Source organism: Lingula anatina, chromosome 2 (genome assembly GCF_051362555.1).
Source record: "Lingula anatina isolate TDL-2025a chromosome 2, LinAna3.0, whole genome shotgun sequence".
In the NCBI taxonomy this organism is placed as follows: Eukaryota; Metazoa; Brachiopoda; class Lingulata; order Lingulida; family Lingulidae; genus Lingula; species Lingula anatina.
In genome coordinates, this window is record NC_141768.1 from 48,462,537 (window position 1) to 48,482,054 (window position 19,518).

The window sequence follows — 19,518 nt, forward strand, 5'->3', positions numbered from 1 at the left end:
GCATAACTCGTCTTTAGTAGGTTTTAAAGGATATTATTTCAACTGATTGCAAGACACCTTTGTAACGAGAGGTTATATATACTGGCATGGGTGAAAGTTTTCTGACTGAGGATTATGCCTGATTTCATGGTTTTCATCCTTTATTTTGATTGTTTCAATATGGTCTGAATGTGATGAGCAGTCTACATTTTTGGAATTTTCAGTTTTTACAATTTTTATCCATGGACTGCTGAGGTGGTTTTATTTCTCACCAAAGACTTCAAACTGTATTGGTTCAAACTAGAAAAAAAAAAAAAAAGCCACATTTACACTTGGGTCTTTGCTCATATGTGTAAGTAAGGTTTAGGATTGTCTATTTGTTAGGGTGGAAGAGAGTTGATTGAGACACAGGTGTACTAAAAAAATTACTTTTTTTTCCATCTTATTCAGTGATGTTCATCATGTACAGCATTGGCTGTGTAATTTCCCCAGCTTGTCGAATCCTGTGGTAATGCGCCTGATGACAGCTATTTGGGTTCCACCATTTGTGAATCAATATCAATTTTCTGTGTAAACAAATGGACTGTGTGGCTTAATCTGTGTGGTTTCCAGCAATTTATTCTCAATCTGAAACAACATTGGACTTATGCTTAATTAATTTTTTCCTTTAATCAGAGTTTTCAAGGCAGGAGACTGGGTTAATATAGGCGGGGGTATGGTATTGGTGGAACACTGAAATTGCCATATGACTATGGAAGGTGATAAAGAGTGTTTAATCTGCTGTGTCGTCCATGATTTTGATCAACTAGTCATCTATGGTGAATGTGCAGCACACATCATGTCACCTCACATCATGGCTCTCCTTGGCCACTGACATTTTTCATTAAGCCAAATAACATCAAATGAATTCGAAGTTCAACTTCATTATTTTTAACATGATTTAGAGAAAAGAACTTAAATTGTAGCATCTATCAAAATTTTGATTTGTAATTATGAGCCTAAACTTTGTTTAAGATGGTGAATTTAAACCAAATGCTTAAAGTAATGAGTTCTTCCTAACTGGTACAAGCCTCTTTAGCTCAGTCCCGGTAGGGAGACTGGGGTTAGTCCCAGTGAGAAGACTGGGATGGTCATGGTGGGGAGACTGGGATGGTCATGGTGAGAAGACTGGGATGGTCATGGTGGGGAAACTGGGATAGTCATGGTGGGGAGACTGGGATGGTCATGGTGAGAAGACTGGGATGGTCATGGTGAGAAGACTGGGATGGTCATGGTGGGGAGACCAGGATGGTCCCAGTGAGTAGACTGGGATGGTCATGGTGGGGAGACTGGGGTAGTCATAATGGGATGACTGGGATGGTCCACGTGGGAAGATTAGGATGGTCATGGTGGGAAGACTGGGATGGTCCCAGTGGGAAGAATAAGATGGTCCCAGTAGGAAGACTGGGTTAGTCCCAGTGAGAAGACTGGGATGGTCATGGTGGGATGACTGAGATAGTCCCAGTGGGAAGACTGGGATGGTTCCATTGGGAAGGCTGGGTTGGTCATGGTAAAAAGACTGGGATGGTCATGGTAAGAAGAATAGGATAGTCATAGTGGGATGACGGGGATGGTCCTGGTGGGAAGATTGGGATGTTTGTATTTTTATATGAATACACTTCCTTCAGAAATATCAAGAATAAAAAACCTATAAAATTTATAAATTTTATAGATGTAACTAGGATGTCACCAAAGAGAAGTAGAAGTGTCTACACGTGGCATTTCATGGAAAAATAGTTGAACTTTTCTTTATTTGATATTTGTAGATGGAGAACCTGATCCGCTGTATGCAGTTTTCAGAGAACGCAATTCCAGTACGAAGTCAAAAGCTTTTTCTTACCACAGTCCCGGATGCATTTGCAGGTAAAGTCAGTTCTGTATATAGCATATATTTATAAGGAAGATCTTAATTGGCATTTAAAAAATTAAGATGGTTACACCTAACACACTGTCACAATCCCCTCCCCTTCATACTAAATGTTGTCTCACCTGAAGCACTGACACAATCACTCACAATGCATTATCTCACCTGATGCATTTCAAACTAATTGTGTTATTATAGCTTATAGCTCATCTAGCTAACTATCAAGTTATATGCAGTATTCCTGTCAATTTACAAAGACAAAGAAATGTTTTACTCAGAAATGTTTGTGCCATAGTGGTTTATCAGGTATCATGTCAGACAGCCTTCAGAGACATGCTCTAGAAATTAACCAGCATCACTTATTCAAACAAACTTCTATTGCGGTCCTTTTGTCTTTAGCTGGCAACTGGGAATGATCCCCTGATAGCCAATAGATAACAACTGTCTCTTTAAAGCACTAAGCCGTAATTAGCTTTGTGCAGACCTGGTTTTCCCTCTCACGGCCACTTAGCCGAGAATCAGTGGTGGACTGTGCACTTAGATTGCCATCTAGTACTGGAAAGCTGCTGATTGATCTGTCTCTGCCGCATGGCCGAGTATTTAACAAGTTATTATATACACATTTCCAGCCACGGTGTCAATAAATTGCATCTATACTAGCAAAGGAAAAGAGGAATTTCCTGGAAGTTAAAAGAGAATATCAAATATTGTTACTTTGCTGCAAGCTGTCATGAGTATAGAAGTAGTGAAGGATGGTGAGGCCTCTGTCTTTTGAATGGTGTTACATGGTAGGATTGCCTCAATTAACTGCTAATGTTGTCACTAGTCCCATTCTGCTTTACCCACTGGTACTTCCTTGCAGGATCTTTTCTATGAAAGCACACTAAAAAAGAAACCATAATTTCCGTATGCTATAGATTTTACTTATTTTCATTATTTCTCTTTGCAGTGTCACCTTCAAAAAGCAGAATAATCCCGTCCATATCTACTAAGTAAATCCACTTAAGTGAAAACTTGCCACTTTGAAGACTGCCATTTTTCTAGCTTTCATTAAGATATTATTGCTGTGCTTTCATGTCAAGGATTTATAGATAGTGGCTAAATGTTAAAGAGAAAGTGAAAGATGTGGGACTTTATGCTGCATACATGCTCCTAGCCACCACCCAACAGTGCCCTGAGATATATAATATTATCCATTTTATCCTTTCTTTATCCAGCAAACTCTAACAATGATGTGCATTTCTGTTGGTCATTGATGAAGAAATAATTTTTTGAAGTGTAATGATAAGAAAATCCCCAGATCCAGTGCTCTTTTGTACCTAGAGACTTGTTTGTTTTGAAAATGTGATCCCAAACAAATTGAGTGATTTCATCGATTCCCACGTCTGTTTTGAGGAGATAAAGACACAGAGCAAGAAAAATCTTGGCAGCCATTTTCTCTTCTCTTAAGGTCAAAGAATACATTGTAACTTTGCATCCAAACGAGTTATTGACTGCCAAATGATGGACGCAATATGGCTTGAAGAGATTGAAGACATGTAAAAGATTAAGTCATGTAGTTTCATGGATTTTATACAAAAAACCAAAAAGGAATGTGCAGTTTAGATTTGAAGATTGATAAATAAAAATCCCTATAGCTATTCTTGATTATACACAGATAGTTGAATATCAGTCATTATGGCTTAATACCAGTCAGTGATAGTTGAAAACAGTGAAAAACAAAGTCTTAATTGCCAGTTTCTTACATAATGTAGGCTACATTGTTATAAATGACATTATCTTCAGAATGCACATGATGTCCCAGTGTTAAGTGTGCACTGCCTATCTTACTTCTGCAATCAACTAACAGAATTGAAAACAGGAATTTAATTATCCGCGGAAGCCTGTGCCACTGAAATTTGGGGTTGAAGACTTACACTCTGCTAATCTCGTTCAGATTTTGATGGTGCATTGACGTCATTGCTCACTGTGTTTGCCAATTATTGACTGTCCCATCGCTATTTCTGTCACAAAGTGGGCAGTTTGGATAAATTTGGAAGTGGATTGTATATTCGTCATGCCCAAGGGGCAATTTTTTAACCACCAGAGGGAATATCTCTAATGAAAATGGATATAGTTAAAGTAAAAATAGATGAATCCCATAAGAGCAGAGTTTGTTAGGTGTATATCGGAAAAAAGTGCTTTTATCATCATTTCTTTCTTTTGATGTCCTTTTTTTTTTCCTTTTATTTATCACTTTGATTTACATGAATCACAGTTAAGACACTGAATGGTTAAATCATGTATTGTGAATTATGCTCAGTTTTTTTCCCTTTGATCTTCTAATGACATACATTATGTATTCAGTATATCTGCTTATATGCTCTTGTGGGTAGCATACTGACTTGTGACCTTGTTAGTATACTTAACTTTGGGACCATGTTGTTAGCATTCTAACTGACCATGTGACCTTGCATTTAGCAATTGCATTGGTCTTGTGACTTTGCAGTAAGCATATAGTTACTGACATTGTGACCTTGTGGTTAGCAGTCTTACCTTGCAATCTAATTGTTAGCAGTCTTACCTTGTGACCTTATGGTTAGCAGTCTTACCTTATGGTTAGCAGTCTTACCTCGTGACCTTATGGTTAGCAGTCTTACCTCGTGACCTTATGGTTAGCAGTCTTACCTCTTGACCTTATGGTTAGCAGTCTTACCTTGTGACCTTATGGTTAGCAGTCTTACCTCGTGACCTTATGGTTAGCAGTCTTACCCTGTGACCTTATGGTTAGCAGTCTTACCCTGTGACCTTATGGTTAGCAGTCTTACCCTGTGACCTTATGGTTAGCAGTCTTACCTTGTGACCTTGTAGTAAGCATTGTTACAGACCTTAGCTTGTACCGCTGGCCATATTGTTATCTGTGGAGAGGCGTAGCTTGAGATTGAGTTTTAACTGAAATATTGGTAGTATAATAACAGTTAATGATTTTACTGGATCACTGATTTTGTGGTTTGGACTTATATCAAATAACATGTAGGTCTAAGTCTCACTAATTTCATGACTTAATCGTTTTTACTATAATAATAATAATAATAATAATAATAATAATAATAATAATAATAATAATAATAATAATACGCTTCTTATATAATGGTGCCTTACATGCTACCTCAAGGCTCCCTACAATAATAATATAACTAAAATCATTGAATGACTACAATATTCAAATCTAAAACACTCATTGGAAACCATTTAAAATTAACACTGCTAAAAACTCAATCTTATTAAAATATATAAAAAATCTAGGAGCAATAGACAGATTTAAAAATGTGGATCTTTAGAAGGGATTTAAAGCTGTCAAATCTTTTTGTTCAAGATTAGTACTGAGTCAGTGGCTTTGTGGTTATAGTTTGAGCTGTATTAGTGATCTCAGGAGCTGAATTAATGGCCTCATAAAAGATAATTAATAATTAACCTCCTAAGAGTTCATGTTGTGTTAGTGACTTCATTGTTGTTTTTTCTATGCTATTGACTTCATAAGAGTTCTTATCATATTTGTGACCTTGTAAGGGTTCTTTATGTATCTATGCAGTGTTAGTGACCTTATAATGTCTCTTGTTGTGTTAGTGTCCCACAATCTCCTCATAATTATTATAAGACATGGCATTTAGACATAGTTTTCTGAATCCCTACTAGAAGTCATAGTTGTGTACATACTTTTCTGGGCAGGTCTTCACAGGGAATAAGGATGGGCGGGACAAGATAGGGATTAGATTGCTCTATATTGTGATCTCATCATAATATCATGATCTACTGAGTTGATATGTTGTTAGTCATACTGCTACAAATGGACAGGAAATACTGCCAGGTAGTTTGATGACCATGGTTCTATTTAGACTGGGTTCCCATACCTAGATCAATCTAACAGGTCTGGAGATTTTCTTGCTAAATAGTATTCAGATTAAGCGGCTGAGATGTGTGGCATGCCTCTGATGCTTCTAAACACTAATTAATTACCTTGTAGCAGGTTCAGTAGGTGTGACAGACATCTAACCCGCTTAGGTTAATTGCAATTTAGCAAGAATCCTAGGAGATAGACCGATCCACAGCAATTACGATAATTTTTTAGGAATAGTCCCTTAAACTGACTGGTGTATACTGAGACTCATGTGCCTGGTGCTTACTTTTTCAGAACAATTGCAAGTTAACAAATAAAATAATAATAGAATTAAAAAGCTATGATTTGTAAAGTTCTGTGTTTAATCTATCCTATGCTTTGTTTCCAGGTCAAGATCTTATTGACTGGTTGTATACCAAACTTCAGACTGAGGAGCGCCTCCACGCCAGCCATCTTGCCAATCTCCTCTGCCAATATGGCTACCTCTTCCCCGTGTCTGATCAGAAAAACTTGGTGGTCAAGGATGATAACACTTTGTTCAGATTTCAGGTAAGACTTCACCCACAAACTAACACATGGCACCAACATTTCAGACTTTTTGACTTAACAAAGCAGAGGCATGTTATCAAAATGACACTGGGCTTGCAATTTTTACAGTTCAGAGAAACAAAAAAATGTTTGTTTTTATGTTTAAATGGATCATAAACAACTGAAATTTTTACCCTTACAGTTAAGACCATCGTCTGTTTATAGCCCTTGTGCAACTCTGACGTGGGTTAATGCTTTCTTTTTTTTCTCTGTTTGCCTCTAATCATTTAAAACAGATTCATACAATTGAAAAATATGTACTTGTAATAATGCCCAACAAAATTATTTTTGCCATAGTAAAATGTCAACTTAGGGATCATAAGACAACCTTGGAACTTATATTTGCCTGATGAATTTTCTACACATACATATATATCTTTTGTACATGGTCAGGTAAAAATAGATGAGTGAAGGTATTTTTAGCATATATCTGAGAGCCTAATGGAGGCCGGGATATTTACTATCACTTTCTAGCAGTCAGGTTAATAAACATGATAAAAGTGTCATGTATAACAGGATGAGCTTGTTGTTGTTTATTCTTATTTTTGCATTATCTTCAATAAATGGCTTTATTGCGCCATTTTATGATGGTTTTACTTCCATGTGGTTGAATTAATTGTGTTGAAATTTGTGTCCTTAAAGTAACCAGTGGTATATACTATATGTTAAACCCAGCAGCATCCTCTACAGCTTGTCTCTCTCTTCTTGTTGGATGCTATTGATTTTCTCTGTCATTTTATATACAGATGCTATAATATGTATATTTATTTTAAGACTTTATGTTTGTGTTGCGTGCATACATACAAAACATGTCGATTTGGGTGTTAACTTAATAATTCAGAAATGTGTTTTTCGTGACATTAGAGCCAAAATTTTCACTGTAGTTCTTTTTCTACTTACTAGTTACCAAAAAATATGCCATATTAAAAAAATAAATAATTTTTTACTTGAGTTTTGGGTTTTTCATTGGAATTTTTGTAAGGCCAGTCTTGTGACCAGTGTTGATGTTTACTTTCATCATTTTCTGTTTTCAGACGCCATATTTTTGGCCTAGTAATAATTGGAAGCCAGATCACGTGGATTACGGTGAGTGAGTTTTAGAGCTAGATATCTCATCCAACTCTCCAGACAGTATCACTTGTTCCTACATCATTAAACTATGTCCACAGAGACAAGATAAGAAATATATGTATTGATTAGGAATAGTGCCCACTTCATCAAAACTTAGTTTTCATGTGTGTCAATTTCTTTTTATGGAAGAAAGTTTCTCTGCCGTCATTGTCTTATGTTATTATCCTGTGATGTGGCGATACGCCAGTAGTTTGATGTGTAAAATGTGAAACCTCTTTACTCATTAACCAGACCATTCAGGGACTAATCATATCAATGGCAACGAGTCCAGGCAGTTAGCTGCCATTTTCTGTATCTAGTTCTCTGTGGTCTACCTGATCTCTTCTTTTCACTCCTGGTGGCACATCAGGCAGGGAAAAGTTCTCTCTACCATATAATCTGATCCTCCACTGCCCCCCCCCCCACCGCAGTTCAGGCACCCCATCTCACCCCTCTCCAGCCTGTCTCACCCCCCTCACCCCTCTCTCCTTCTACTACCCTCCCCTACCCCCCCCCCCCCAACTAAGCCACCCCCATTTCACCCCTCTCCACCCCATATAGCCCTTCTCTCTCTACCTCCTTCCCCCCTCCTCCAGCTCACCAGGTTTGGTTCACACAGCTAGACACAGGTATGGCTGAAACAGGTGAGACACAGGCACTGTTGCCAGAACTATGGTCAAGACAAAGGTAATGCAGTTTTCCAAAACAAAATTAATCATTTCATAAACTTTCAGTGAAAAGTGTTCTGCCTGGATATCTGTGGGTTCCTCTCCACAGCTCCAGTGCTGATGTTAATATGGCGAAGAGAATCGGTCCCTGGTGTAGACCTCTTGTCTGGGCCGAGTTGAGAAGAATATTGCGCCCCATTGATTCTTTCCCCAGCGCACCCACAGCTAGCCATGCTGACTTCATTAAATCCAAGGAAAGTGACTCAAGAATTTCTCTGATTACATGAAGCTTCATCCCTCTCCTATCCCTCTGGTCGACCATTCACAATTAATATCCATCCTGGCAATTGGGTTTTCTTGTACACACTCTCTCCTGGGAGCACCGAGCTCGGTTGCAATACATTTTTGTTCATTAGATTACAGAGTATTTACAGATAAACTGAATGGTGGTTTATCGGCTAATTACTTTTGGTGTTGCATTTTACCTTGTTTGTACATTTAATGGAAAAGAAAATGGTTAGAATTATTAATTTCAGCAGTATAGAAAGATGCTTGCAATATTTCTTTTTGTTATTATTTTTGCTGTGGTTGATAGAGATGCAGATTTAGGAATATTGGTATAAAATGCATATTATATCCATTTACAAAGATTGTGGAAATGGAATACTAATTAGTGACAAAAGTGAAAGTGTAGTAGTCCCAGTTCTGGCTCACACATTGCGGTAGTTGTGCTGCCTGGCACATTGCGTATTGTGTTGTGCAAACTAAATGGATGTGCTCTCACCTAACACATTCCTAGAGATGACACATCTTAAGCTTGGGTAATTTTTACTGCTTATTACTTTTATGTATCAAGTGTATTCCCATTTTTCATCAGAATATTCTAGATCACTGTGCTTTATTACATCTTCTAGCATGCCACATAAAGTTTAACATTTCTTGGAGTTATTTTGTAAACCCGTCTGCATATAGAAAATATGTTTCTATAATTCGCTACTTAGTAATCGCTTTACCATTGCAGTGACCTTCCCTCTACCAGGGCGACAGATTGATTTTTCACAGATATTCACTGTTATGTCTCTAGATAAATAGACAGTCATTTGGCTCTCAGTCAAAAATGTCCCCAATAATAACTGCGGCTCTGGTAGAGGGTAGCAGTGACCTTGTCTTCAAATGTGTATGGTTGGAAGTGATACAGTTGGTTTTACTCTGTCTGCCTCCAGATCTTATTAGGCTTAATATGTATTTTGGACTGTTTGAGCTTGTATCTACTATTGGAACAATGTTTGCATCAAATATCACCATTTCCTACCATTACAGCGTTAGTTGTGGAATGGTGATAAAAACCTCATAAAGTTCATTAAATATTTTTTTGTCACAATTCCAGGCAGTGTTTTAGTTGTCTTCTAACCTTACGTAGGCCAGACAAAAGTGATAAGTTTGTTAATGAGCATTGATATATTATAAAAGGGTCAGTACAAGAATTTGTTAATAGATGAGATATTTTACTAGAAGAGCATATGAATTTTAGTTTTTTTCCTTTGGGGGGAGGTGGAGGAAATATAAAAGTGTGGACAATTTTTGGGCATAGAGGATTTTCCTGGGGTTAGTTGCAATTTCCTTCCACTTACCAAACCAATCCCCAATGTATTTTCTCCATTGGAGAAAAAACTTATCCTCAAAATTAGGCTCCCTTGTGCTCGTTAACCAACCAACTAGTTTTCTCAGTCCTTGCCTTACCTTTACATGTACCTGATTGATTGCAGGTGTGTAATTAATTAAATAGTATTTCTGGTGAGTTTAAATATTTATAAACTTTTAATTAATCTTGGTTTTAAACACATTGAAGAGCACAGAGAAAATTTCTGCTCGTTGCCAAACTAATTTTGGCATTGCTGCTAGTAGTTGAATTTTGGCTCCCAACAGGAATCTTGACATTACTGTTGTGATCTGAGATGGATTACCTAATTTATATTGAAAATTAACAGTGGAGGTATTATAGATTAGTATGATGCTAAGCTCAACCTCTCAGGAAATACAAGTGATGACAAAAATGAATATGGAATTAAGATACATCATAGGGTTTCAAGAACACTTCTTTGGAGAAGGGTTTTCCTGTTTTCTTTAACATTTTTTATTTTTCTTTGGAGGCTAAATTCATCCCAAAAAGTTAGTTTTTTTTAAAGATGCATATTAAATGAGTACCTTTTGTTAATTTATTGCTGCTAAATCAGACCAAATTGCACCAGTTTCAAATAGAATAACTTTAAGAAATACCACAGACTTTACAGACTGGAAAAAAAAAAGATTTACGACCAGAAAAGTGCAGTTCTAACACCTTTTGCTGCTGCCTGAAAGATAAATTCCTAATAATTTATAATTCTTACATTGCATTTACTGTATCTTAAATGATGAGATAGGGCATCAATATTGCCAGTCTGTTGTAGACATAGGGTAATCCTAGACTTCTTATGTCTCTATATAGTTATGCCAGTAGAAGTAGGCACATTTCCCTGGTAAATCCCATTTCCGTATGCTTAATCAAGATAGCAAAATTAGTCAGGCAATGTTAAAAAGCCTTGTATTGTTCTTCACAAATTGAAAATGAAGGTATATGTCAATTTGTGAAGAACATTTTATTTGAAGAACAATTAGAAAACTATTCTGTTTGATGGGTTATCAACTTAATTACTTAAAATGACGAGAGTTCTCAATTGTTTTTTATTATTTTTTTCCAGCCATATATCTTGCAAAGAGAACGCTACGGAATAAGCAGAGGCATGGTTTGGAGGACTTTGAACAAGTAAGTGTTAATTAAGACAACTTATTTTTTAGGAAAAAATAAGTGAATCTTTCCAGGAATGCATTGTAGAAAGCTGACATATTTCAGTCCCAGTTGATGCTAATTTCCTCTTTATCTAAACACTGTACTGTCATTTACATGCAAGCTAGGTCAAATCTTATGCCTTCCTCATGCAATATATTTATTTCTTTGCTTTTAAAAAACATGCAAATTAATCTGTCTAGCTACCCCTAATGATTTAAGTTTATTCCATAAGTAAAACAAGTAAAGTTTAAAGTCCTTAAATAAATCCATGTCAAATTGGCCAAAATTAAATGAGGTAAAAGCTCAGTCTTTAATTACACTTTTAGATATTGATGAAGAGTCCGGAGGATTATGTTCTTTGGTAGTTAAAGACAAAAAAAATAAAAAATAAAAAGTTGAGGCAAATATACAAATCATTTAGCCAATTGCTATAGCTATGATTTGTTTTCTCAAGAGCAATGCAGGTGTCAAATAAAATCATCTGACATAACAGCCATTATTAATAAGATATTGTTTTTAATGTATATGAATTTTTATCTCATAATATTGTGCTCTTCCTCATTGTCTCCTTGTGAAGTGTTACAATTCAAAAAATGAACAATAAATGAATAATGGTATCTGTTGAGTTCTCTGTGAATGAAAGTAGGTAGAAATTTTTATTTGGATGATGTTTATTTTCTTCAAAATATCTGCTCATCTTCTAGTGCCCATAAGTGTTCAGGTCAATGAAATTCATTCAGAACTTCAACCTGATCCAAGACGACCGTTTTCCTGGCATGAACATTTTACCAATTAAGTGCCTCTTAATTCTAGAATTTCAGTTGTTTGATTGTTTTGGTCTCCGCATTACATGAATATTTCATTGACTCGTCTCTAGATGCCAAGGCTGAACGTCACTTCTTCCTACAGATTTTTCTATAATCAATATACCCACAAGAGAAGACTGAATACGCCAGGACTGTTCTCAAAACCACAACTGTTTTCACATGAAATGCAGGAAATGCAAAGGTTTTGTTCCACCTGTATTGTATTTCTCAGATTTAAGACAAAAGAAAGGGGATCTAAATCAATACTTCTACCTGAGAAGGTTTTTTGAATGAAGATGTTTTATATACACAATTTTTCCTGTTTAAAAGTGAATCCTGTAACAAGAAAAATGTAAATTTTTAGTATCTCATATACAAAGTTAGTTTCAGTGTTATGTTTTTACTTAGATGAAATGATTTGAAATGAATTTTTCTCTTAAAATCTTGAAAATTAAAAAAAAAATATAGGTACAATCTAGTTATTCATTTGGTCAAAATGAAAATTAGAAGAAGAAGAAGGACAGTGTGTAGGCATTAATTATTAATTTTAGCTATTTATTGTCACATTTTTAATCAAATATAACATTTTACCTGATTGAGTTGTCTGTTATCATCATTTATAATCTGCTGGAGTTTCCCAACTCTAAAACAAAACAAAACAAAACAAAACAAACAAAAACAAATATATATATATATATATATATATATATATATAGCTAATCTAAAAATCAAGCTTATCTAGTTTAATTTGTTTATTTTAGGAAATGATGAGTTTTATCAATCAAGGTATTTTTATGTACAGACACAGATGTGTCTGTACATATAGCCGTCATCTGCGTCTGTCGTCGCCGTCGCCGTCGTTGCCGTCGTCGCCGTGCACTTTTACCGATAACACAATAAATGGAAAACTGTTTTTTCTTTTTGTTTGAAACTTACACAACTGATGAATATTCATAATACGCAGGTCGAGTTCGAAAATCAGCATGATCAGGTCACTTATATGGAATTTATGCTGTTTTTTCACTTTTTTCAGCATATATGCAGCACCGATAACACGATAAGTGGAAAACCATTTTACCTTTTGGCTTGAAACTTACAGAACTGATGAATATACATAATACGGAGGTCAAGTTCGAAAATCAGCGTGATTGGGTCATTTTTAGTGAATTTAAGCTATTTTTTCTCTTTTTTCAGCATATGTGCAGCACTGATAACACGATAAGTGGAAAACCATTTTACCTTTTGGCTTGAAACTTACAGAACTGATAAATATTCATAATACGCAGGTCAAGTTTGAAAATCGGCATGATTGGGCCATTTTTAGGGAATTTATGCTGTTTTTTCACTTTTTCAGCATATATGCAACACTGATAACACAATATAAGAAAAACAGATTGGCCAATTGTCATTATACTCACAGAAGGGGCCAATCTTACTAAAACGCAGGTTGAGTTTGAAAATCAGCATAATCAGTCCATTATTTTAGAAGTTATGCTGTTTTTTCACATTTCCTCACATTCAATTCTTAGGCATGTTAACAGTCTCATTTTTGAACTAATAAGATACGTAAAAGTGTTTGTTTGACATTTCCTGCATCTTTACAACATTGTTAGTTGATTTTTTAAAAATGATGGTAAACTTGTTATCATGTATTGTGTAATAAAGTGTCAAAAATGGAAATAAACTCATATCATTGCAGTTTGTCAGATGCATTCATCCACTATGTTCAGAATCTCAGAATGGAGGAAGTTGGACATTTAACACTGTTCTATTGATACTTTTCCCATCTCATCAATTTTCTTCATTGGTCATATAAAAATGGCAGTAAACTGTTTATTTTGTTTTATGTTAAAAAAGTGTTAAAAATGGAAATAAACCCATTTCAGAACAGTGCTGTCTTGTTTACATTTTGGCATTTTCAATATGTGACTTTGAAGTTCCATGGGCCTGAAGACTTTTGCTTGTCACATTTTCTGAATAACCATGATACTAATATTTTATAATTAAAAATTGATGGTCATTATGCTGTAAAACATTATGTAATATTGCATCAAAATGTGAAGAAACCCCTATTTTGGGCACTGCTCCCATGATGACCATTTAAGGAAAATCATGTCACTTACTGTTCTCAAACTTACAGGAAAGAGACATGGGACTAAAATACAGCTTCAGTAGGCAATGCAGTCTGTTTGGTAAATTTTTCTGGCAATTAAACAGTTTTTTGTGAAAATTTAATTTTTCACATATTGGCATTTCCAAGGTGTGACTTAGAACCTCCACGGGCTTGAAGACCCATGCTAGTCACATTTTGTGAAAATCCATGACACTTATATTTTATTATTAATAATCGATGGTCATTATGCTGTTAACACTCAAAGTCAATAAAACAGTGCAAATGGGGGTGTCACCTTCCCACGTTTAAAAGACACAAGATATGGGGCATTTCACTATATTATGACTTAGTGAGATTTCTGACCTTATTGGCCATATTGCAAAAGTCGAGTTTAGTTAAGTCATTTTCACGATGTACCTGCTTAAACCCACGTTTTTGTAACATACGTTACTGACGCTTTTCTAATTTTTTGTCTTCAACATATATAAAACGAGTTATAAAGGCTGAAAACCCTGGTAATTTGTTTATTTTATTGAAGGGTGATGTATATCCAACTTTTTATTATATACAGACACAGATGTGTCTGTACATATAGCCATCATCTGCGTCTGTCGTCGCCGTCGCCGTGCACTTTTACCGATAACACGATAAGTGGAAAACCATTTTGCCTTTTGATTTGAAACTTGCAGAACTGATGAATATTCATAATACACAGGTCAAGTTCGAAAATCAGCATGATCAGGTCACTCTTAGGGAATTTATGCTGTTTTTTCACTTTTTTCAACATATATGCAGCACCGATAACACGATAAGTGGAAAACCATTGTACCTTTTGACTTGAAACTTACAGAACTGATGAATATTCATAATATGCAGGTCAAGTTCGAAAATCGGCATGATTGGGCCATTTTTAGGGAATTTATGCTGTTTTTTCACTTTTTCAGCATATATGCAGCACCAATAACACGATAAGTGGAAAACCATTCTACCTTTTGGCTTGAAACTTACAAAACTGATTACAGAACTGATTTATAATACGCAGGTCAAGTTTGAAAATTGGCATGATTGGACTATTTTTACAAAAGTAATGCTGTTTTTTTCCCTTTATTCAGCATACATGCAACACTGATAACGCATTTTAAGGAAAACCAATCAGCCTTTTGTCTTGCAACTCACAGGAGTGATCAATCTGACCAGTATACAGATCAAGTTTGAAAATAAGCTTGATCAGTTAAGTTTTGATTAAGTTATTAGCCTTTTTGTATATAAGTGGTTTTTCTTCAGATTTAATTCTTAAGCATGTTAACAGTCTCATAACGGTACTAATTGGATATGTTAAAGTGTTGTTTTAACATTTTCTGCTTCTTAACAATATTGTTAGTTGATTATATAAAAATGACGGTAAACCTATTATCCTGCATTGTGTAATAAAGTATCAAAAATGGAAAGGAACTCATCATTGCAGTTCATCAGATTCAATCATTTACTATGTTCAGAATCTCCAAATGGAGCTAATTGGACATTATAAATTGTTCTATTGATATTTTTCCTATGTCAACAATTTTCCTAGTTGATCATTTAAAAATGACAGTTAATTGATGATGGTTTTATGTAAAAAAGGTGTTGAAAATGGAAAGAAAATAATTTCAGTACAGTTATCTCTTGTTAACATTTTGGCATTTTGAAAGTGTGACCCTAACTTCCATGTCCTTGGAGACCTTTCCATATCACATTTTCTGAATATCCATGATACTTTTATTTTTTTATAAAAAATTTGATGGTCATTATGCTGTTAAGTATTATGTTATATTGCATGAAAGTTAAAGAAAACCCTATTTTGGACACTGCTGCCAGGATAGCGATTAAGGGAAAACCATGTTACTTATGATAATCAACCTTACTGAAAAGACTGAAGTGCAGCTTGTGTTGGAAAACCATCGTAATTGTTTTCTGTTTTGAAAGCTATGCAGTACAGTGCTATTTGGTGCAATAAATGTATATGGATAGTAGGCAGTTAATTCAGGGTTATAAAATAATTTGCTTAATTGATTTTCAAGTTATTTCAGGGTTATAAAATAATTTGCTTAATTAATTTTCAAGTGGGTATTAAATGAGATTACATAAACACACATTGAGATTTCATTGTAAAGTCCCATCGGTTTAGCTTTCTTGACTGTGTCACATTATTAGGAATCGATGATTATTATGCAGGTAAATGTTATTTAATATGGAAAATAAGTTTACAAAAAAAAATTGTGTAACGCTTACATTAATGCTAAAGATGAATAACAGTGTCTTATTATTCTCAAACTCAATAGGGTTATTCATATCATGTTAGTAATTGTACAGCTAGATTAAAAGTTTGAATAGCAGCTTTATTGGTATTTTTTGTTATGTTTTATTTTACATTTTCTTTTAATTTTTTTATGCTGTTTTTTCACTTTTTTCAACATATATGCAACATTAATAACACAATATAAGAAAAAACAGCTTAGCCAATTGTCATTATACTCACAGGAGTGGTCAATCTTACAAAAATGCAGGTTGAGTTCGAAAATCAGCGTTATCGGGCCATTATTTTAGAAGTTGTACTGTTTTTTCAAATTTCCTCAGATTCAATTCTTAGGCATGTTAACAGTCTCATTATTGAACTAATAAGATACGTAAAAGTGTTTGTTTGATATTTCCTGCATCTTTACAACATTGTTAGTTGATTATGTAAAAATGATGGTAAACTTGTTATCATGTATTGTGTAATCAAGTGTCCAAAATGGAAATAAACTCATATCATTGCAGTTTGTCAGATTCAATCATCCACATCTGCCATGATGACCATGATGGGAAAACCGTGTTACTTATGATTGTCAAACTTTCAAAAAAGAAACACAGGACTAAAATGCAGCCCAAGTTGGAAAAGCAGTCTAATAGGCTTCTTTTTCTGGAAGTTATACATTTTAGTGAAATATTCATTATCTTTTTGGCATATTCATTGTGGGACTCGGAGCTCCCATGGACATGAAGCCGGATGGTAATCAAATTTTCTACATGTTCATGCTATTTATAGTCAATAATCAAAAATTGGTGATAATTATTCTATAATTTATTATGTAATGTTACATCAAAATTGACAATAATCTTTTTGCACTGCTACTGCAAACATTATGAAAAGAAAACTGTGTTATTTATTATTATATTTAACTTAAGAGTATGATTTTTAGGATTGGCATGCAGTTCAAATTAGAAAGCCAGGTCAATTGGGTTATCATTTATTATTGAATTTAATGCAATTTTGTGTGAAATTTCATTTTTCTCATTCTGGCACTTTCTAACACCCCATTTCCATAGATTAGATCGACCTACTTTAGATCGACCTAACTCCCTGGGGGTTCACGCTAAATAGCTGTCAGCCGGGCGGACACGAAAGTTAATTACCCCCTTACAGCTTGTAGTAGGCGGGACGGACATTTAAGTCGGATTATCTGAAAGTAATCTAGTGAGACTCCCTGCGGGGATAGATCGATCTAAAATCTATGGGAATAGAGCCTAAGTATAAACTTGAACTCTGATGAGTCTGAAGCCTTATGCTTTTACTTTCGTCGGTGTTACCTGTTGTGCAAAATTAAAATTTGATGTTGACTGTGCAGTTAAACATAATGTATTATTGCATCAGAAGTGGTAGTCTCCTATTTTGTGCATTATTGTTTTGTGCTCTTCTTAAGTTGTGACTTATGGGCCTGAAAGACCTTTGAGAGGGTCAGTCTATAAATTTCCCTTGGGTATCACTTCGCTAATTTCAGTTATAAAGTAATTTGCCTAATTGATAGGCTACATAAAGCACACTTGTGATTTGAGATTACATAAAGCACACTTGTTGATATTTCCCTGTAAACTCCCATAGGTTAAGCTCTCTGCTAGATTAATAATAAGGAAGCAGTGATAATTATGCAGGTAAATTTTGTTTAATATTGCAAATAATATATATATATATATCAAACTGAAAGATTAAAAGTTTGAATAGCAGCTTCATTGGAATTATATTTACCTCTGCCAAGGAGGTTATATTTTCACCCCTGTTTGTCATCAACATAACTCAAAAAGTTATGGACGGATTTTGCTGAAATTTTCAGGAACTGTCAGAAGTGGGCCAAAGAGGACAAAAATCAATAATAATCAACAATTGCTACCTTGGCAGAGGTCTGCACTTTCGGAGTGCTTTTCTAGTTTTGTTATGTTTTCCTTTATAATTTTTTCTCAAACACTTGCATTTGTGACTTTTAACTCTCATCCGCCTGAGACTCTGACATTTCTGTATTTCCACATAAGCAGTTGTATTGTTTTTTATGTCTTTAAACATTATGTTACTTATGTAATATTATTTTATGCACTGTCATCATTTTTCAAATATTGAGACTTACATCATGTGAATTTGAACTCTCATGGTCCTGAAACTATAATCTTATTGAAAGGGTAGATTGAGACCATCTTCTGGGACTTCCGGAAGACAGTCAGGTTATTAAGTTTATATTGCCTGGTATCTATTTTTTCTTCTGTTGGAAGACCATCAAAATGGAGGATGGATCAAAATAGATACTTTGGAATACTGTCAGAGAATATCTCTGGGTCCGCTCATGTTATTGACCATTTTACCTGTTGTGCATGATTATAAAATTCAGTGTTGACTGATAGTGCTATTATAAGCATTATTTATTATTGCATCAAAATTAACAAAATGACCTTTTTTGCATCTTTATTTTCTGTTTTTTGTCTGTACATTTGACAGCTTTGCTGCCTTGTTTTAAATCAAAAGCTAATTTTTTGGAAAAAAATGATTTCTGTTTTTTGTTTAGGTTGCCTTCAACAAACTCCAGAAGATGTTAGCACACAAGTGGGATTTTATCTTCATGCAGGCTGAGGAACAGTTCAAGTAAGTATAGCACCAGGAAGAACTGACTTTAGACTGGGCTCTCATATCTAGGTTGATCTAACTGGATCATTCCATCTCCGAGAGGTTTCTCGTGAAATTGCTTTCAGCTTAAGCGGCTTTGATGTCTGACACGCCTACTGAAGCTGATAAATGATAATTATATCCTAGTAGCTTCAGTAGGCGTGACTGACATCTTATGTTGATTGCAATTTAGTGAGAATCCGCTTAGAGATAGATCGATCCACAGTTAGTACAATAGGGTCTGGGAATGGTCCCTTATATTATGACATTGACTCAGTCTTTCCAATGGGAAAAATCATCAGTCTTTCTTTATATTTTCATAGTTTTATATTTGGTGCTTTTAATGTATAGAATAGAATTATTGGGTAGTCTGTGTTTCAATTTTGTGGCTACCACTCAGTAGGAATGTTTTTTTAAGGATTTATGACTTAGAAAAAACAGTATCTGTAAAAATCACAATTTCTCCCAATGGAAAGATCTAGCCATTACTGTAAATGTTATATAACTGAATTTAAAAACACAAAAGATGACCCCCCCCCCCCCCCCCCGTGATGCCCTATAAGAAGACTTCACTGATAACATGCTGTTATAAGGTCAGTTCTGTCAGTGATGTTCCTTATCCCTAGTTATCAGTGTCATTTTCTCATTTGCCTCCATTGCTGATTATTTCTTGTTAATTTCCATAGATCACATATTCCTGAA

General features: G+C 35.0%; 1 protein-coding gene across 1 annotated transcript in view; it reads left to right on the top strand.

Annotated features, from left to right (window-relative positions):
* Positions 1-1,788: 1,788 nt before the first annotated feature.
* Positions 1,789-19,518, top strand: part of LOC106159726 (regulator of G protein signaling 7) — a 60,952-nt gene continuing 43,222 nt past the window's right edge. Inside the window, exons 1-5 of the mRNA XM_013536111.2 lie at positions 1,789-1,881; positions 6,148-6,308; positions 7,382-7,433; positions 10,864-10,928; positions 18,719-18,795. Coding sequence (XP_013391565.2) covers positions 1,806-1,881; positions 6,148-6,308; positions 7,382-7,433; positions 10,864-10,928; positions 18,719-18,795 — 431 coding nt within the window. The 5' untranslated portion in view covers positions 1,789-1,805. The remainder of the gene's footprint in view (positions 1,882-6,147; positions 6,309-7,381; positions 7,434-10,863; positions 10,929-18,718; positions 18,796-19,518) is intronic.